The 22298-nt window shown below is 30.6% G+C and overlaps 3 protein-coding genes across 5 annotated transcripts; 2 read left to right on the plus strand and 1 right to left on the minus strand.

The window, feature by feature from the left end:
- Positions 1–65: 65 nt before the first annotated feature.
- On the plus strand, positions 66–4144 carry LOC124499736 (macoilin-1). Its single transcript, XM_047063689.2, has 6 exons — positions 66–615; positions 701–851; positions 1005–1264; positions 1362–3099; positions 3162–3327; positions 3402–4144. The coding sequence occupies exons 1-6, from the start codon at positions 530–532 to the stop codon at positions 4040–4042; spliced, it is 3042 nt and encodes a 1013-aa protein (XP_046919645.2). The 5' UTR covers positions 66–529; the 3' UTR covers positions 4043–4144.
- Positions 4145–4481: 337 nt separating this feature from the next.
- AspRS-m (aspartyl-tRNA synthetase, mitochondrial) lies at positions 4482–6690 on the plus strand. Its single transcript, XM_047056411.2, has 2 exons — positions 4482–5967; positions 6038–6690. Exons 1-2 carry the CDS (start codon positions 4720–4722, stop codon positions 6611–6613), a joined length of 1824 nt encoding a protein of 607 aa, XP_046912367.2. The 5' UTR covers positions 4482–4719; the 3' UTR covers positions 6614–6690.
- LOC124499194 (uncharacterized) lies at positions 6688–21363 on the minus strand. Of its 3 annotated transcripts, none has more exons than XM_075731268.1 (6): positions 21218–21363; positions 10068–10635; positions 9669–9973; positions 9442–9586; positions 8320–9366; positions 6688–8258 (listed from the first exon to the last, which is right to left on the minus strand). In XM_075731268.1, exons 2-6 carry the CDS (start codon positions 10471–10473, stop codon positions 6961–6963), a joined length of 3201 nt encoding a protein of 1066 aa, XP_075587383.1. In that variant the 5' UTR covers positions 10474–10635; positions 21218–21363; the 3' UTR covers positions 6688–6960. The 3 variants fall into 3 exon arrangements, with proteins under 3 accessions (XP_075587383.1, XP_075587384.1, XP_075587385.1); XM_075731269.1 differs by lacking the exon at positions 21218–21363 and adding an exon at positions 11202–11283; XM_075731270.1 differs by lacking the exon at positions 21218–21363 and adding an exon at positions 10744–10861.
- Positions 21364–22298: the final 935 nt, after the last annotated feature.

The raw sequence follows: 22298 nt of genomic DNA on the forward strand, positions 1-22298 counted from the left end.
TCTATATATTTTTTTTTTTGATGTTTTGGGATGTGCTTTTAATATATATTTTTTTTGTTGTTTTTGTTGTTGTTGTTGCTGATGCTGATGTTATGTGGGAGCCATAGGCTCGATAGACCCTAATGTGTCTCAATGTGTATGATTTTTTTTTTAGCATGTTTCAATGTTGTATCAACATAAACACACATACACACAAACATACATACAACAATAACAAAAGAATTTTTATCGAATTTTTTTTTCCAATCGAATGCATTTCTTGTGTTTTTTCTTTTCATTTTTGTTTGTTTGATAAATTCATCATCATTTCGGGGCAAAAAAAAAATCGATTTGAATGATTAGAATTGATTGATTTGTGTGCAAATTATTATCATCATTATTATTATAATATATCATCATTATCATTGTGATTGTGAATTTCCCGCTTTTTATTTCGTCATTATTATATATTTAAAAAATATATATATATTTTGAACTTTGAATTGAATATAGATCGATAACCAGCTTATGTTCGTAAAAACATCCTGTAATGAAGAGAAGAAATGTTGAATCAGGCAATACGGCGGGCAAATTGAGACGTGCTGCTAAACGCAGCAAATTGAATGATGGCTACAGGTAACAAATCGAATTATAAAGAATGATGATGATGATGATGTTTTTTTTTTTGAATAAATGTTTCATTTTCTATCATCTAATATAGCCCATTGAATGTAATCATCAATTTTAAATTTCTATTCATCTGGTTATTGGTGATCATATTAGATTTTATATCTGAATTTCGTTTCGAATTACTTTATCCATTATGGGCATTCTTTTCAAACTCAAGTGAGACATTTAGATATAAAGGCATGGTAAGTGATGAATTGATAATAAATGAATGAATATTGATGAATTGGTCCTCTGTTTATTTGTCTGATTGTATGTTGCCATTGACTAATCCAACGAAAAAAAATAATGAATCCAATATGAATATCCATGCACCCATCAACCAAAATTCAAAATAGTCATATCTATTTTCCTATGTATTCATAACGATTACGATCGATATGTGTTGCTATTATATAATGCCATTACAATGGCTATTTTTTGCTTCAAGCACATATGTATGGCTACAATTTACATGCTGGTATTCGGAACGTGGCCTAACATTGTTCACTATAATCATTTGGTTTACATTGATCATGATTGAAACATTCGTAAGGTTAAAAGAAATGAAAAATGTGCCATTTCAATTTGAGATTTGTCGTCCATTCGCCGCACATGGGTAAATGATGAATATTTTCATTTTATTTTATTATATTAATTATATCCCTTATAAAAAAAACTTATCTTTCATTGTCTTGTTTTTTATTTGTTCCTAGTGTTGGCTATCCAATACTGACATTCGGTATCGAATGTAAATCCTACGTACATTATCGTCTACGTTTACATAAGAAACGTATCGTTGCCAAAGAGAATGATTTCTATTATTCACTATTGAAGCAGGCAATCGAACCCCCACCATCAATATCGCCACAAACGACGACAACTCCCTATAATATTGATGCAACTCTTCAAACGACCACGATCAACACCACCGATTCAATGACGCCGATCATTGCCTCAACATTAAGTCATAATCATGATCAAGAACAACAATCAAATGTGAACAGAGCAATGCAAATGTCGATACAAAACGGTATCCATGATGGCGGTGGAACCAACATTTCGACATCATCTTTATTACGAACGATGATAATGGCGAATAATTCGATCTCATTTGCTCATACAAACAACGGGAGCAGCATTAATAATAAACCATCATTAGCGACTAATCGTCGAAACAATAGTAATGGTAATGAACCATATCGACTCTTTTATCGTAGATGGCTACAACAATCAAAATCTTGGGCCAACAATATCAATGGCTTATTCTTGATGATTGGAAGACAATTATTGCATGCGATTAGCCGTATATTGCATTTCTATCGAATGGCTATCCTATACATCCTATGTTCATTATCACCACAAGTATTATATAAACGATTTTCGATGATCTTTAAACATCAATCATCAATGGCTAATCATAATAAAATCAAGATGATGAAATCATCCGATTGTGCCATTGCCAATGGTAATCATCATCATTTATCTATGAATGGATCGAATGATGTTCTTAAACGATCGATCGTTACAAGTGATCAGGATAAATCAATCAAGAATCATCATATGCATAATTCTCGTTCAAAATCTCCTGAATCAAAAAGTGATGATTCGAATGATGACAATTCTAATGGATCCTTGAATGAGTCGGCTAAGATTCAGACATGTAGTGATCAATCGCAACCGATATCAAATGGACGACTAAATGAATTCAATCCAGACCTTGCTGATAGTATGTCCATTTCGTTGAAACGTATGAATGTGGATTCACCCAGTGATTCAAATCTGTTAAAATCAACGTCCAAAGATTCAAATAAGATACAGGCAATGAATGGAAAACGAAGTAAATCAAATAGTCATCATCATCGAAATAGTGGACCTGTAATTGGCGACAATACGAATGCAGCAGCAATGTCCGCAGTAGATTCTAATCTAAGTCAAACACTGGAATTAATCAAAGCAAAAGATGATCATATATGGAAAATGGAACAGGATAATCTTCGATTAAAATCTGATCTACAAACAATACGTCAATGTGAATCCGACCTAAGAAAACAGATGGAAACATTTTGTAATGAAGAGAAAATTTTTCGAAATTCTATTACCAACTATCAGCAAGATATTGAACATTTACAGAAAAAACTACAAAATTATCATCAAACTAAACAACAGGATAGACAAACCATACAAAAATTGGAAAAACAATTGGATGAGGAGAAACGACGATCAAAACAATCAATTGAAATTCAGGCAGCTTCGGAAAAGAAAGCCAAACAAGCAGAGGAAAATGCAGCACGACAAATAGCAATGGCTACAGCGGTTGCCGCTAATACACGTTCATCAACTATGGGTTGTTCGGATAATTGTCGTAATAGGCAACGGGATTTCGAAATAGAATTGGCCAACCTACGAAAGGAATTATTGTCGAAAGATGAACAACTTAGAATGAAGAAATTGGTAAGATTTTTTTCATTTCATTTGATTATAAATTGTAATAATCATTTTATTTTCATAAACAGTTGCTCGATAAATACAAGAACAATGAGGATATATTATCATCAACATTGATCATCATACAGGAACAAAATGCCCAGTTAGAAGCATCATTGAAATTGGAAAAAGTCATACGCGCCGAAATATTTTCGACACTTGAAGAGGCTAAACGTCAGATACATAAACAACAATGTAAGCGTTTCGGTATCACAATTCATTTGATTTGTTGCTAATTCTGTAAATCTTTGATCATTTTAATAATATAGTGATGTGTATAGATTACGAAAAAGAAAACCATGACTTGAAGACTAAATTGTTTCTCAACTCATCCAAATTGACATCATTGTCATCTTTTACTGGTAATAGTAATGGAGCTAGTATTGGTCTCAATCCATTGAACGGTTTTCATTCATCATCTTCATCATCATCATCACCATCGACAACAGCGACAACAACAAGCGATTTGGAACTAGTAAATCGATGTTTTTCCAGTTGTTCACCCAATTCAATATCAGCCCCACAGGCACTAGCAGCAACAGCATCCGGTTCAACAGTTACGCCACCATTGAATCATTCGCAAATATCTTCACCATTATGCGGTAATATATCACCATCCGGTTCGAATAATAACAAAAATGGTAGTAATCATTATAACCGATTACATCGGATAACATCACCACCATTACCAACGCACAATCTACATGATGCATTTGCTGTATCATCGTCAACATTGGACAATTGCTGGCCAACGCATCATTCATCGCCGTCTCCTCATCTTTCTTCAAATAGTACAACAACGGTGTCAACTTCAAGCCATATGATGACTGTATCGAATTCTAATACTAGTACGGATGCTGATGATTTAGGCAGCACAGCTAATTTACCATTCAATAGTTTTGATTTCTGAATGAAATAAAATGACTGATTGATTGTTGGCCCCCTTAACACACACACACACATCCATTTTTATCAGGTCGAATAAAAATTCGAAATGATTTTTTTGTCCAAATTTTGTCCAGTAACTAATTCAAAAAAACCTACTGGTTTGGGAAGCAAATGAAAATAAGTAAAAGGTATTACACTTTGAGTTTGTGGACTAAATTCAGGATCGAAAGCTATTGGTATCCAAACTGAACGAGGACAACCAAGTCTCAATCGTGAGGGTTTCATCATCCGATCAATTAGCAATTGACCAAACCATTAGGTCATGTCCAAATTGATGAATTATTTATGTCACATATTCTTAACCATAAGATGTGTGTTATTTTAAGTGGCTAAGCATACGTACTATATGAATCTATTTCAATGTATCATATAAATATACCTTGCTTTTTAAATAAACGATCATTGCATTATTCTACATTGTTTCTGTATACAGTCCAACCAGCAACACATGTGATTTGCATTCATTCGAATTTTTTTTGTTTGTTTGTTTTGTTGATGAATCAAATTCTTTGTTTAGAATAATAATAATCAAAACATGTTCCGTCCGATTGATTTCATTCTTACAACGATCAATGACAATTAAATGTCCGCCATCATCATGTGTGGCTATGATTGTAAGAAATATTTCTGACAATCAGGATGGAATCGAAAAAACGAGCCCTCAAATTGAAACAAACAACCATGAATCATTCGTTTCCATCAGAATCTGATCTTAATCGATTCACAACTCGTACATTTAATTGTGGCCAACTAAATGATCGGCTAATTGGAAAACAAGTTCAACTATGTGGATGGCTTGAATATCGACGAATGAATCGTTTCATTGTTCTACGCGATAGCTATGGACAAATACAATTATTCATAAAACGAAAACAGGATCAAGATATTGTCGCCGAATGTAATTTGGAATCAGTCATACAAATTACCGGTACGGTCGCTGCTCGACCGGAAAAAGATATCAACGTAAACATGACGAATGGTGATATTGAAATTCTAGTCGATCATCTTGAATTATTGAACAATTCAAAAGCAAACATGCCCTTTTTGCCACTTCGTGATTCAATCATGTCAACCACCGAAAACGTTCGACTTCAATATCGTTATATTGATCTACGACGAGCACAAATGATCAATATTCTGAGGCTACGATCAAAGATGATAATGGCAATGCGAAGTCATTTAGTCGAACGATTTGGATTCATTGAAGTGGAAACTCCAACATTGTTCAAGGATACACCTGGTGGAGCGCAAGAATTTGTTGTGCCAACACGATTCAAAGACCAATTCTATAGTCTAGTGCAAAGTCCGCAACAATTCAAACAATTACTTATGGTAGGCGGTATTGATCGATATTTTCAGATAGCACGATGTTATCGTGATGAAGGAACTAAATCTGATCGACAACCCGAATTTACACAGCTTGATCTGGAAATGTCATTCACGACTGTTGATGGTGTGATGGAATTGATTGAAGATCTAATCCAGAATTGTTGGCCGATTCCAAGCGAAAAAGACAAAATTCATCGTTCATTTGAACGAATTCGTTATGAGGATGCAATAAATAAATATGGCTGTGATAAGCCAGATCTTAGAGCTCCAGAGATAATGATCAAAAGAATGAAATGTCGTCCCGATTGGTTCATGTTGGTCATTCCACAAGATTATGATTCAGATTTTGTTATTAAAAATTTCATTCAGAATGATCTCAGTCCTTTCCTAAATACGATGAATTTTAAAGGTCGATTAAATCATTTCAAATATTCATCGCTGCCATTTCAAGCACATGATCTTGATGATGATATCTGTGAAGAAATACGAAATGAACAAAATGCATTTAAAGCCAATGATTTTATCTGGATCGCTTCTAGTAGTGATCCATTGAATTGTGTAAGTATCAGTTGTTGTTTATGTTTTTCATATTTATTAACTAAATTAATTAATGTTTATATTTTTAAAGCTTGACATTCTGGGTCGAATTCGTGCCTCTTGCATTGATATGATTGAAGATAACCGTCTGGCTAAACTTGGCGATGATTCTGATGGCCAACGTAAATTATCATTCTGTTGGGTATACGATTTTCCATTGTTCGCCATGAATCAACAAACTGGTCGATTGGAGCCAGAACATCATCCATTTACCGCACCAAAACCTGATGACCAGTCATTGATATATACGGATCCAGCCAAATGTACAGGACAATCATTTGATCTAGTTATAAATGGTCGTGAAATTGGTGGCGGTTCCATACGTATTCATTCTGCTGAATTGCAAAGCTACGTACTAAATGATTTACTCAAATGCCGATCAAAATCGATGGATTATTTTCTGGAAGCATTACAATGTGGCTGTCCACCGCATGGTGGTTTTGCCATCGGCATTGATCGTCTAATTGCTTTGATTTGTCAACAGCCATCATTACGTGATGTGATTGCCTTTCCTAAAGCCGCACAAGGTAAAGATCTTATGTCTGGTAGTCCTGGACCAATAAGTGTCGAAACCAAACAATTATATCAATTAATACCATCGGATTGATCAAATTGATTTTACTTTTTTTTGTTATGTATCGACATTTGTAATTAAACAATTGATTTTTAAAAACTGGATAAAAATCATCAATGAATTTATTTTTTTATCCAAAAAAAAAGAAAGAAAACAATATAGTTAGTTTACAATGTAATGTGATGATCATAGATGGCACCTCATGACTATGATAATACTTGGCTTTACATTGTTATCAAAAAAAAAAAAAAAAAAAATTACCCATAGATAATGACAAAGGTAGTTGTTGATAAAGAAAAATAAGAACGGAAATGATCAAAGTAAAATGAAATGAAATTCGTCATGAACAATAAGGTGGGAAGGAAATTTAAATGAAACAATCAAACAAGAAAATTGGCTAAACTACTTGACAATAGCTTAGATTCTGATGTAGCAGGAGCGGTTTGCTCATTCGACGATAATGATGTTTGTTGACTATGAATAATGGGCGTCGTCGTGACAGTTGACATAGTTGGATGTGATGGTGAAGATTGTTGTTTTCCACTTATATCCGAAGTGGTTGTTATAGGCATGCCATAAGGCTCAATTGTGTTATTATGATTAGGTGTGATTGGAAATTTTGGACATCTAACTATTTGCTGATACAATGTATCACAGGATACGATTGGACTATCGATCCTCCCCAATGGAGATGATGTTGATTGTACCAAATTCGATCCAGTGGCCATTAATTCAGCCGACAAAAGTGGTGGTGGAGGCGGTGGTATTAGATCGATGGTTGAGATTTGATTTGGTTGATCATTCTCGAATGATATCGTTGTGCCGCGATAATTCGGGCTAGAAATAACGGTAGTTGCTGTGGTGATCGGTGGTCGTGATGATGAAGATGGCATTTCCATTACCATCATTGACATCGGTGTGGGTGTCTGCACGGCGCTATCACGTAGGATACTTTTAGGCGATGTGGTACTGGTGGCTGTTGTTGTATTAGGCGATACTGATAATGATGTTCGTGTGGTCGTACCCGAATAACGAACAGTTGGATTAGATGGCTTATGGTGATGATGATGATGTCTAGGTCTACCAAGTGTCGAAATCATTGGTTTCGTACTGGTCGTTTGATGATGATGATGAAGATGATATGAAGGATGATGATGACTATAACCAGCTATGGTTGATGATTGACCACCTGATGCTGCTATATGACCTGATTGTGGTCGCCGAATGGTACTGTAACCAGGAGCTGCAGTAGATGCAACACTAGAGGAAGTAGTAGTAATAATGGAAGTGGTGGCACTACCAATCACACCTGTCATTGATTGACGTTTCGATTGGCCATAATCACAGCGACCAACCGATGCTGCTTGCATTGATGATGGTCGTCGGTTATCAATCAGTATATGTTGTATTTCTTCATGATCACCTGATACAGCGGTTTGTTGATTTCGGTCACCACCACCACCACCATTGTCATCATCTTCCTCTTCTTCCTCATCTTCAAGATCATCTTCAAAGTCAAATTGAGGCACAAATTTTCTTTGTTGTTGATGTTCTTGGCGAACTTTTTTAACGGCCACACCTTTCTGATAGTATAATCGTGCCGATAGTACAGCCAAGAAACAGACCAAAGACCCAAATAATGAGACCAGCAGGTATAATACAAATAACTCTTGATTTCCTACAGATGAAAAAGATTCGAATTAATTCTCATCAAAAAAAAAAATCTTAAATAAACAAACTTTTAACAAAACCAATGGCTGATATCCAATCAGATATAAATCCAACCACTTGCATTTGTGCAGTCAATTCGGTACAATTAATAGATGAATGATGATGTTGTTGATTCGGATTATCCATCAACACCTGACTAACACTATCACGAGATGAACTGCCAGAATTATGATGTGGTAATCGTGTACGCCAAGAAGATTTAACCGTTTTCATTACAGATGCTGAATCCATCATCAATCTTGTGTTCGAAGATAATGTCCTATTTTTGTTGCTGACCGGCGAAACTGATGGTAAATTATCATCATCATTACCACCATAATTGATAGTCATATCCAAAGTGTTTGTTTTATATTTCATTTTCTTTTTATTCGATGCAAACGTTTGTTGTTGTTGTTGGCGACCATCATCGCCATCATCGTAATCATCATTATCATTGATACTTTCATTATTGTCATCATCATCAATCATATTCGTAGATGAAATAATCGGCCTCACTGTTTTTGTTGTTGTTGTCATTGTTGTCATAGTCGTTGTTGTCGTCGTCGTCGTCGTTGTCGATGATGATATTGACGTTGGTGTTGACGTCGATGTTGTTATTGATTCGATACGATGATCATTATGAAACATATGTTTCGATATACAAGTATAGACAATTTTGAGATAATATTTCACCAATATTGGACAGGTTGGCAAGGCAAACGTTCGATTCGAGAATGATGATGATGATGATGTTGATGACGACAATGTTGTGATGTGATTATTATCATAAGTGGCCATTATTGTACAATTACGACGTCCTTGACATATTCGTTGAACAATATCCGGAGCATATCGATCCTGACATAATGTTTCGATATTTGTTTGATTTGGAAATCTATTTGTAGTAGCAGCTGGTCCTAGCTGATTGATAGCACTACCGGGACATTCGTGAACACCTTTCCAACTAGCACCAAACATTGCTGAAAATATTACAATTCTATCATCTTGATCATTGTTTTCATTACATTGTAGCTTCAAGGATCGTCCTTCACAAGCAATCTTATTGATGAATTGATCTTTTTAAAAAAAAAAAAAAAAAATGGAATAGATACTTTTAATAAAATATCAATAAAATGTCAATCAATGCTTACTTGGTCGACATCTGTAAACAACTTCGGCGAATTTAATCACGTTACCACATGGATCATATTTAAAACCTAAATTGGTTGCATTTACCTGTAAAACGCATCTATGCTGCTCACGACATGTTTCTTCAATTTTGAGCAAAAATTTATACTACATTCCAGAATTTTTAATAATATATACAAAAGTTATTCGAAATATTACAAACAATATCGAAAACAAAAAGGAAATTTACCCATAAATGTTTGGCTTCTGAACATCGAACCGGCGAAGAAGATGACAATGATGATGATGATGATGCATCGTTGGATATTGTTGATTTTTCCGAAATGTGATCTAATGGCCATTGTTCCATTGTTGTTGTTGTTGTTGTTGTTGTTGATGGCGATGATCGTCTATAACACATATGTCGTTGTGGCACTGGCTGTCCATAATTGGCAACAACAATATTGACTACAGTACGTGAATCACATTCTAGATGTAATTCTTCATTGTCACATGCCGATACTTGATATGTACGTAATGTGCCGGCAAGTAATGCTGAAAATAAACATTACAAAAAAAAATTTGCTCAATCAATCAATCAATCAAATTAATTAAAAGATGATGATTGTTCAATAGCTTTAATACTTACGTAAATTATTATTTTTATTATTATTATTGATGGGCAATGAAATTGATTGAACCAAAAACAACGATGATAGAATCCATATTATGAATAATAATATTGAATAATTTAACAAAGATAATATATTCATTTTCTGTTGCTGTTGTTGTTGTTGTTGTTGTTTATTATTTGGCACATTCGTCAATGATATTCGTTTATTATGGCTTTTATTATAATCATTAGGAAATTGGCTTATCGATATCGATATTGATGATGATGTTGATGATTGTAATTGTCGTCTGTGTATTTGTTGTTGTTGTTGTTGTTGTTGTTCATGTAAACATTGAATCACATCCATTGATGGAAGATCATTATTATAATTATCATCATTATCATTATTCATCATTACAAATAGATTTTTAGGCAGCCACATTATTATTTCATTTGTTGACTAGAGTTAAAATTGAATAATTATTTTTCTTTTTTTTTTGATTTTGATGACCAGATATATATAATATAAAAACAAGGCAGTCAAGAATATATAGTTTCCAAAATAATGAGATCGATTATCAAGAATTTCATCTCCTTAATGAATCTGTAAAACAAAGAGAAAAATTAAACAATTTATGAATGCCAGAATTTTTATTCACCAGATCAAAAAAAAAAAAAAAAAAAAAAAAATGATAAAAAACATGCTACACACGTTTAGCTAAATATAGAAATGAAAATTGTTAATATTCATTGGTCAATTTGACATATTTTAACCAGAAATATAGTGGAAAAAAAAACGCAAATTCATGGATTACTGATGATTACTGCAACAAAAAACTAGAGAGAGAGAGAGAGAGAGAGAACATATGGCCGAATTGTCGACTGGCTAACTGAAACACAAATATATATGTTATTAGTTTATCTATTCGGTTGTTTTCATTTTCTTTAGGTTTAAAAAGAGAGTGAAAAATTGAATTTTCACAAACAAAATGTGAAAATATAAACTAAAAACAGAAAAAAAACTTAAGATCTCACAAGAACAAGAAGAAAATATTTAAAAAAAAAATACAAAACTAAAAAAAGTGTTTCATGCTAAACCTCCTGCTGAAAAGCTACTGTGGTTAGCTTGAAGCATTTTTTTTCCCTATGGTTTTTCATCATCAACAATACCAGACAATCCACATCCATCTGGGTTTCCATTCTTGGTAAAATCATCTTGTGATGTTCATTTGATTTATATATATTTATTAATACACACCACACACAGACAAATAAAAACACACTCACACATACATACAGATGTTTGAGTGTTTTTATTTTATTTTATTTACATCTATTTTCTGATTACCATGATGTGATATGTGCATTGATTGTTATTGTTATCCATTTTTTTTTCACTCTTGATTTGGTAAACATTAAAAACCAAGCAAATGAATTTAAGAGATTCACAAGAAAACAACAAAAAAAAAACTTTTCGATTCTCAATATATTCGATATTTTTATTTTAAAAAAAATGAGAGAGAGAAATTCTCATTATTTATATTTGTATTCAGTGTGTTATGTTTACAATTGACTTAATCTATTCACAATTTACATCCATTCTGTGTATAATGTCGATATAGACATCTTAGAAAACAAAAAAACAAAAGTAGTAGCCAGTCAAGTCAATCAATTTGATGTAGTGAAATTTTTCTTGTTGTTTATATAATAATAAATAAATAAATAGTTGAGGGTTGAATTTGTTATTTTTTTCAGTTCATTAAATCTGTTTGTCTGGATTAGTTTTTTGTTTTGTTCTGTTTTGTTTATTTGTTCGTATTTCACCTCCCTCTGGAGGAAACTTGTTGCTTTTGAAATGGAAAAGAAAAAATTAACTGTTTCGAACAAAAAAAAAAAAAAAAGTTAACGGATCAAACCATCTGTGTGTGTTTTGAACAGTTCACAATGTTTGAATTTTTATTTTTTTGTACATGAAATTCATTTGTGACATGTGCATATGTGACATGCATATATTCAATTAATCCAACCAACTTCAACTGACTACACACTATAGTTCTGTACAGAATGATTTTGGTTACAAAAAAAAAAATTTTGTCCAGAGACCAAAAAAAAAAATTGAATATATTTGAATCAAGTAACAACAATAACAAAATTGTTATTTTCTTTCATCAAACAAAAAACAAAACATTCATTTATCAGAGTTGATTATCTTATTTTTGTTACCTGTACAAGAAAAAAATAAACAGCCAAATTATTGTTGTTTAGTTTCTGGTTTTTTTTTCGCTCAAGGTTTCATTCATTCATTTAGTGTATCCACACTAGATAAAATTAACCAATCACCAGATATCTTGAATAAATGAATTTAATTTGATTATTGTCAAATTCTCGCACCAAGACATACTTATTGATTCTAGGCCATGATTGGCCAAATTTTATTTGGTTGCCAGGCAAAAGAAAAAAAAACAACAACCTGAATTACAATTTGGCCATCTTTATTCAGAGAAAATTTTGTTTGTTCTGAACAGAAAAAAAAGAAGAAACAACAAACACACCAGACACCTTTCACTGTTTTATCATTGTAAGAATTTTATTTTAATGAAAGAAAAAAAAATTTTTGTGTGGTTATAATCCAACAATAAAAATACAGAATTCGAATATTGTTGTAAGCAGCAAAAAAAAAAATGAAAAAAAATTCCAGTGAAATTCGGTTTTTTTTTCTCTCCATGATTATTGAAATGAATGGCAAACGTTTTTTTTACGATCAAAATAATTTGCTTTTGATGTTGTTGTCGGTTAATTAGCCTTCATCATCATCATGCAAATCATTAATTAATTAAGTTTTTTTTCGGGTGTCACAAAAAAAAATACAAATACAAATATAAATTAATTGACAAAAAAGTCCCAAATGTTGTTTGAACATTCATTGACATTCATTCAGTGTGAATTAATTTCACATTTAACAACATCAAAAGTCGATTTTTCGCCATCATTATGCGGTGTAAAATGACAACAACAACAAAAAACAAACACGAATATATATCTTTCCAATGTTAATGTTAATTATATTATTATTATTATCATTATAAATTCAGGCCAACATCAATTAATCAATCAATCGATCGATAAATTGATCATTATGAAATGTGGCTATAATGTATATTGATTATAAATAATGTCAGCATGTTTTATTTATGATGAGATAAACTAAAATACATGTCATTTATGAACAAGATCATAACGATGATGATGATGATCAACTCCTACGTATTGATGCATACATTGCAATAATAAACTGCCTACATTTTTTTTTTTTTTAATTTCAAACTTTTTACTTTTGATATTTATTATTCAATGGAAATTGTGTTTTTGAAATGAATTTGAATTAGACAAAAAAAATGATGATGCTAAAGATGATGATGATGATGATGATGATAATGTTATGTGAAATGAATCACTATCAGATTGGCATTTATTTTTTTTTTCTTCATCTTTTTCTATATTTTAAATTCAATTCCCGTTTCGTTTCGTGCATGTACACAAACATGTCTGGCAACATGAAAAATGACCATATAAATAAAAAATCATTTAGTTTCAGTTAGTTTGTATCAAAACGAAAAACGAAAAACGAAAAAAAAACATTTTTCCCGTTGCGAATTTTTTCTTGTTATATTATCGATTTAAAACATAAGATTAACAAAAACAGAAAAACAAAAAACGACAACAGAACAGGAAAACATCTAATCCAATCCTTGTATGTCTAATCCAATTCAATTAATTGATTGAATGAATGAATGAATGAATAAATGATTTTTTTTATATTGGAAAATTTGAAGAAATGATTTTTTGCTGCTAATGATGATTATGATAATATTGATGGGTGATTAAATTTTGATCATTCCAAATATGAAGTTATAAATGATAGTTTTCTCTCTTTATCTAATATTAATGATAAAGAATCATTAATTCCAACATCTCAATTGTAAGCTAAGCAAAAAAAAAAAAATTATGAATTTCGAATCATTTTGAATGACCACAACCAAAATAATTGAATAGATGGGGATTTTGATGTTAAATATAAATCAGATTTCGTTGTTTTTTTTTTTAGTTTTATTTCGATCACAATTCTCCATCATCAACATCATCATCAACAACAACAACAAGGTTAAAAATCATCGTTCAATGAATAAATTATTTGGCTGATTTGTTATGGATTCATGATGGATATGTTATGACTACTGATGATGATGTGATATGATTTATTATATGGCTGTTGTTGTTTTTTTTTGTTGGAAATTTTTTTTCTTCCATTTTCAGGTTGTATGTGAAGAAATAAAAACAAAACAAAACAAGTATAATATGACAAATGACATTCACACTATGGTGGTCGATGCTACTGGTATTTTTTTTATTTTTTTTTATTTTTATTTCTATTTTATACATGTTTATCGATTGATTGTAATATATCGATTGGGCAAATCCATTTGCATTGCTGTTGTCGTTGTTGTTGTTATTGTTATCATGATCATTATAAATTAAGGTCACCTGGGTCATAAATTTCTTTTTCTTTTGCGTTTTTACTTTTCCATGTTGTATTTTTGTTTGTGTTACTCATATGTCATTTAGAATAATCGATCGATTCATGTATGATCAACGATGTTTGATGATGAAGAGCTTGAAAATGAAAAAAAAAATTTCAATCATATAAAAAACAACAACAACGACAACACTGCACATTTGTTATTTGTTTGGATTTGTTTGATTTTTGTTTTTTTTGCGCCGGCAAAATTATGATTGATTGATAGCACAAATGAGACAATGAGCTGGAATTTTTATTGTTTGCTATGTGTGTGTGCAGCAGCCACTAAGCCACAATAAGCAGATTGCAATTGATCAACAAAACAATATAATTACTATATATATATAAATTTGCACATCAAATGTCAGTCAAGTGATTGGCAATAATCAACCAATAAATAAAAATAAAAATAATAAAAAAAACACTATGGTGTTATTCATCATTTTCATCATCACTACTACCGATATCCGACCATTCCATGAATTTTTTTGTTTTTCATCTAAATTCCAATTCATTTTGATGTTTTTATTCTTCATCATCATCATCATCATCATTATCATCAATATTCGAACAGTGTATATATATCTGTGCTTTAATCTTGGTTCATCATCAACAAAAGAAAACAAAAAATTTGCTGCATTAAACGTGACAGAAATTTGACAATTAAACAAGTAAATGAATTGAATTGAATGAAGAGAGAGAGAAAACACACACACACACACACACGAAATTATTTTATATATAACAGTTTTTTTTTCTTGATTAGCTTGAAGCAAATGATAATTTCTATTTTTCTATATATATACATAAACAAGATGAATCTGTATCATCTAAACACAGTTCAAATGGACTTTTTGATTGTTGTTGTTTATGGTTTTTTTTATCGAGACAAAAAAAAAAAAAATTTTGCGTTTTGTTTACATGTTGATCACACTCTTGGACACACGCACACACACACACATGGTTAGACATTTTTTTTTTTATTTTCATTACAAATCATTTTCATTGATCTATTGGGCGTAAACCTTGAAACAAATATTTATATTGTAAATATTATGGTTTGATGAATATTACAGATGAACAAAAAAAAAAAGAAATTCAAATATATAAACAAACACCAGAATAACAAAAACAACAAGTTGGCCATTATACACATATATAGAAGATAATAATCATCATCGTTGTTTTAATGATAATGGGTTCATCAACATCATCATCATTTTGGATTTAGCAATAATAATAATTATTATTATTGCCGAAATGGAATGTTGTTTGAATAAATGACAAGCAAGTCAAAAAAAAACATTTATTTTCATTTCTATCTTCAATGATCATGATCATCATCATCATCATTGACCATTGATGATCAATGTCTGTTTTGTTTTTTAAAACATAAATAGCTGTTGTTGATCATCATCATCAATAACAACAAATGAACAAATTTTCATTCATCGATCCAGATGTAAAAAAAAACAATTAAATAATAACGAATCCGTATGATTGTTGATGATTGAAACACATCAAGTGAAAAAAAAATATGATATAGAATGTAGACATTTGTTTTCGAATGAACATTATGCATTTGCATTTTTATTATGCACAACAATTCCAATGAAAATAAAAAAAAACTATAATTACCAGAAGATCCACATATATATATATATACACCATAAGTCAAAACCATATGGACTACTGGCTTGTGTGTTAATGTGGTCTTTCTCTTTCTTTCTCTTTCTCTTTCTTTTGTTTCAATAAATGTACATAATATAATATTTTTCAGTGTTTCAAGAGAAAAAAAAATGTCATAACAAACAATTTTGATTGCAAATAAAATTAATGGCCAATGTTGTGCTATTATAACATATAATAAATTCAGATTTTTTTTTTTTTTTTTTTGGTATTTTTTTTCTCGCTAATTTTTCTCGCTCTTTTCTATGTAAAAAATTTCAATGTAAAAAAAACCATTGATGATGATGATGATGATGACGATGATGATGATAATGGTGGAAAATGTGGTTAGATTCTCATATTTTCATCAAGAAAAAAAATGTATAGAAGAATAGATTTCCAGTGAAAAAAAAAAAAAAATAAAATCTAAACCCGATAATTGTTCAGTGTGACCAATTGTTCCATAGTTTGAAAGTAATTTTCATATATTCATTTATTCTATTCACATTACTTGACATATGATGATGGTTTTCTAGAATTTTTTTTTTGTTCATATGGAACATTTTTTTTTGTAATACATACACACACACACATACACACACTCGCATACAATCTCAAGTTACCAGTTCAATTTTATTATGTGAATTTTACAAACACAGCACACACTATACACACACACACACACACACACACACATAAAAAACACACTGGTTTTAATTCTCTTGTCAACGAAGATTCTCATTCGAATCCAAATAAACTATCCATCCATTCATTCATTCATTCTTTCATTCATATATTTGATCCATCACCAATGAATAGGAAGAATTTCCTGAAAATGAAAACTCATTTTCTTTTTTCTATCTCTTTCTCACATCCACATTGTCATCATCATCATCATTTTTTTCAACTCAATCGAAATTGCATCCAAAAACATCGATGATGATGATTATGAGGATGATGATAATGTCTATAATTAGATACAAAACAACGACACGGAAACAAAACAAAACAGAAAAAAAATCTACAGAGAATCAGCGTTGGATTTTTTTTTCTCCAGTTCATATATGCTTTTCATTTATTTCACAACCAAAAATAACATGAAAGAATGACAAAAAAAAACTTGTGAAACAAAACAAAAAACAATGAAAAAAAAACTTTGGATAATTGGATTCTATACTCAATTCTACAAGAAAAAATATGAGAGTTTCTCATCAAACCATCATCCTAATTTAAGTTTATTCTACTAACACAAACAATCATTACATCACGATCATCATCGTCATCATCATCATCATCATCGTGGTTATGATGAAATTAATTTATCAATTTCAAACATTATGGTCATTGTTGCAGAATTTTTTTGTTGGCCAAAAAAAAAAAAAATATTCTTTCCATAAGGATTTTGATATTGATCCGGTTATGTTTGAAAAAAAAAAATTAATTTTCAATACAAAAACATGTTGATGGCATTTTTTTTTTGACTGGTAGTAAGCCGTGGGCGCAAAACAACAACAACAAAAACGAGTCCTTGTTTATCTTGTTTAACACTCACACACACACACACACACACACACACACACACATCTGAATTTTAAATGGCTTCTTTAGGTTGTTTTTTTCTCTCTCTCTCCATTGTAATAAATTGCATTTAATCTTTATCTTTTACATGTTTTTTTTCTTTCAATAGATCAAGGATCATGTATAATCAAATGTAATTTACATTAAAAACAAGAGTCAGAGAAAGAAAGAGAGAGAAAGAAATATAAAAAAATTCGTTTAAGCCATTTAAAACATTTTCAACAATGTTTTCACGAAACAAACAACAGAATTTGTTCTATTTTTATTTTGTTATTCAAAAGTTTTTTTTTCTACTTTTTTTTCTTCTTCTTCTTGGATTTAGCATTTAATAGACAGAGGAATGAGAAAAAAAAATTACAAAATCAATTATGAATGAATGAAACATTTATGGTATAGGTGTATGTGTGTGAGTGTTTGTCAAAGGATAGAAAAAAGCCAAGTTTTTTTTTCTCTGTTTTGTTTTAAATTTCAATAATGAATGAATGAATGATGAAACGATTAACGGAATATAAACGGAAGAGTAACATTCATCTTTACCATCTAGAAAAATTTTTCTCTGCTTTTTTCAGCTGTTTTTTATTATATAACACCACCACCACCACCACCGCCACCAGCATCACATACGGCTGCTTATTTTTCATTTAAGACAAATTCTATGTGCCTTTTATGTGTGTGTGTGTGTTGTGATTCCTATGAAATAAAAAAACATTATCGTTTATGGATGGCACATTGTTGTTGTTGTTGTCGAAATTAAACACAGTAAAAATGTTCGCAAATAGATATAATTTTACGGGTAAAAAAATTTCCATTTACCGCACAAACATTCACAGACAGTTAGAGATTTTTTTTTTCGCTCCATTTCAAACGACAATCGAAATGTCCATTAAATACAATGCTGCCGTTACCAAACGCCGCCATCAACGCCATCATCACCATCATCATCAACATCATTGTGAAACAATTTCGACCATTCAAATTCACATGAAAAACAAAACAACAAAAAAAAATTCCCCATAGAATCGGTTTTTTACCAAAAAAAAAAAAAAAAAGAATGTCAAGAATAATTTATCCACTATTATCATCATTTATATACGGCTGATGGAATTATTTTTGTTGTTGTTGTTGTTGTTGAAGCAGAGAAAACAACAACAACAAAAAAAATTGAAAAGTTCCTCACTCTCTCCCCCTCTTTGGCTCTCTTTTCTATTAATGTGGCAAAAAAAAACAATGAAAAGTGAAGAAAAAATTGATTAATTAATTCTCTCATCATACATCCATTGTACACTGAAATGACCCGAGGATCCATTTTTTTTTACACTCATCAAATTCAAACGAAATAATAATGAATCAAGACAAGATGTGTTTTGTCCCCTTTCTTGTCGGTCATCATTATAATTACGACAAAATCATCATGGATGGTAAAAGTTTCATTTTCAATTTGAGAATGACCTACGGGTAGTTTTTTTTTTTTTTTTTGGTTAAATAAAAACAACTTTTTTTTCTCATCCTCTCTCTCTCTTTTGTTCATTAAAAACACATCCTATTGATTAAAAATGAAAAAAAATTGTTCCTAAAAAAAGGAAGGGTGTGTCGACGACATGAAAACACCCAGTTTTTTTAATTTTAATTATCATCATCATCATCATTATTGATTGATTGATTGATTGATTGATAATTATCATCATGTGTAAATATGAATGTTGATGAATGTGAAAAAACAATTGTCAGTTAACGATAATGAGATGTTTATTCATACATCATACATTAATGATTAAAAATAACCGAATGAAAAACAATATAAGAAAGGAAAAGAAAAAATTTTTTTCTCCTTTCTTTCCATGTAATGAATGAATGAACTAAGGCTGTTTTTTTTTGTTGGCAGACTATGAGAATGGGATGAATGAATCTTTAAATACATTTTCATTTATATTTGTAATGAATTAATGAATGAATTTGTGAAATGTGAACTCTTCTCTCGCACGCACACACAGACAGAAGTTACAAAGATGTGTGGATGATGATGATGATGATACGTAATTCGTTGATTGGTTTCACTGATGATGATGATGATGAACTGGGCGTTTAACCGAATAAAAATAAAAACATTGTTTTCTCTGTTTGAAAATAAAGAGGCTTGTAATCATTGGAATCCAAAAAAAAAAAAAAAATCAAATTTTTCAAATCAAATTATATTATCATTGTTGTATTGTTTTTTTAAAAAAAGGAGTGTTTTCAAGTCAACTTGTTTGATGATAAAATAAACTTCAATTTATATTCGATTTATTCAACACACACACATGCACATAGACACTTAAACATACTTGAAACAACCATAATGATATCAAGTTAAATTTATGTATATATGTGAGATAAATGAAAATGATGTTGGTGTTTGGCGTTACGTAAGGAAATGGCCACTCCATCCATATTAAATGTTATCAGATTCGATCTTGAATAATAATAATAATAATAATAATGAGATAAGATAAGATGAGAAGTAAAGAAAAAAAATTGCTAATAATTCATTCATTCAACTGGAATGTAGGGAGAAAAAAAAATTGAATGTTGGCCATATTATATCGGTGAACATAGATAATACAGATACAGAGACAGAGATATGCGATATATTTGTTAGATTGGCTTCAAGCAATAATCGATTTTTTTTTGGCTACTAACAACACAAATTGAACCAGTGTATGAATATTATTTCAATGTGAAATATTAAGGATGAAAGGAAAAAAAATGAAATGGTTTTTTTTTCTCGTAAATTTTTTACAAAATCTCATTTTCAAAAATTATTTTTTTTTAAAGAGAAAAAACGAATGAACCAATAATAATAATGGTCCCTAGAAATTTTCATGAATTGAATGTTGCATACACATATCCTGTATGTATATATGAATCATAAATTTCAATGAGAGCGAGACCAATTTTCCCGAATGAATGAAAATTCGATGCAATGAATGGCTAGCTTAAATTAAAAAAAAACAGTTATCAAATGGGTTGACATACACGCACACATCTGCTTCATGCCATAAGTCATTACAATTTTGGAACATTTTGCATGGAATCTTTTGTTTTGCATCATCTGTGTGTATGTGTGTGTGTATGTGTGTTGAATATCATCAATAATTCACATATATATCCGTTCATTGCCCGCAAACAATTTTGACAAAAGAAAAAAAAATTTTTTTTTCTTTCTTTTACAACACTACACGACACAACATGGAATAATTTCCGGTAAATTTTCAATTGTCATTATTATTATTGAATTTGAATTTGAATGTAAAAAGTAGCTGCATATATAATTAATTTTTGTATGTAATGGATTTTTTTTCGAAAAAAAATGAATTAAAATACATACCTGAATATTCCGTTGATGATTGTTTCTTTTTTTTTTGGTTAATTGTTTGATTTGAATATTCGATCATGGATCGTTCATCATCATCATCATCATAATAAAGAATTGTAAACAATCATTTTTAATCGATTCTCATCGAAAAAAAAAACTGTTAGCTCCTGTTCAAACATTGATAAGTGGTGAGAAAAAAAAACACGTATACACACAACAGATGCACAATAACAATCAAATTCATCCATCAGAATTGTTTCAACAGAACGAATGATGATGATGGTGAAGAATAAAACATTCAAAATAATTTTCTTCTAAATTTACTGATGATCGTAGCGAAAACAACTACAACAACAACAACAACAGAATGCATTTCTTCTCATAATAAAAATTACCAATCAGAATGAGAAAAGAAAAAAAAAATTCAACGGATCGATCCTTGTGATCTGATCCGATCTGATTTGATTTTTGTTTGTTTGTTTGTTTGTTCGTATGTTTGTTTGTATTTTTTTTAATAGAAAAAAAACTGGCAAGAAAATGGAAGAAAAAAAAAAGATTTATGATCAAACGGATCAGAAGCGTTTTTTTTTATTTATTATCGTTGACGATAACATCAAGTAGCCGGTTTTATATTTTTTTTTCTTCTATATTTCCACTGCTACAACAAAATCATCGTTGTCAAGAATGAATCAAACAATAGGGTGTCCGGAACACATTGTGTAGAAATCATTTCATCCTATGTCAGTTTTGTTTTGTTTTGTTTGTTTGTTTGAGATTTCAATGAAAAAAAATGATAATGATGATGATGATGATGATGATGATGAAAAAATCAGGTGTCGATTAAGATTTGATCAATAATAATAAACGTGATTATCGGCCATTGCTAAAAATTGTACAACAGAAAAACATTCATTGTTCATGTTGATTGAAATCAATATTGATTTGGTGTTGATTTTATTTTCTTCCTTTTTTTTTACCTTCACCACATCATTCTTTCATCACAGATGGAAATAAAGCGGATAAAATCAATCAAAATGTCATGACATATTATATGATATGTGCAGAATTTTTTTTCTTTCATTTTTTGATTACT

Source organism: Dermatophagoides farinae, chromosome 5 (assembly GCF_024713945.1).
Source record: "Dermatophagoides farinae isolate YC_2012a chromosome 5, ASM2471394v1, whole genome shotgun sequence".
Classification (NCBI taxonomy): domain Eukaryota; kingdom Metazoa; phylum Arthropoda; class Arachnida; order Sarcoptiformes; family Pyroglyphidae; genus Dermatophagoides; species Dermatophagoides farinae.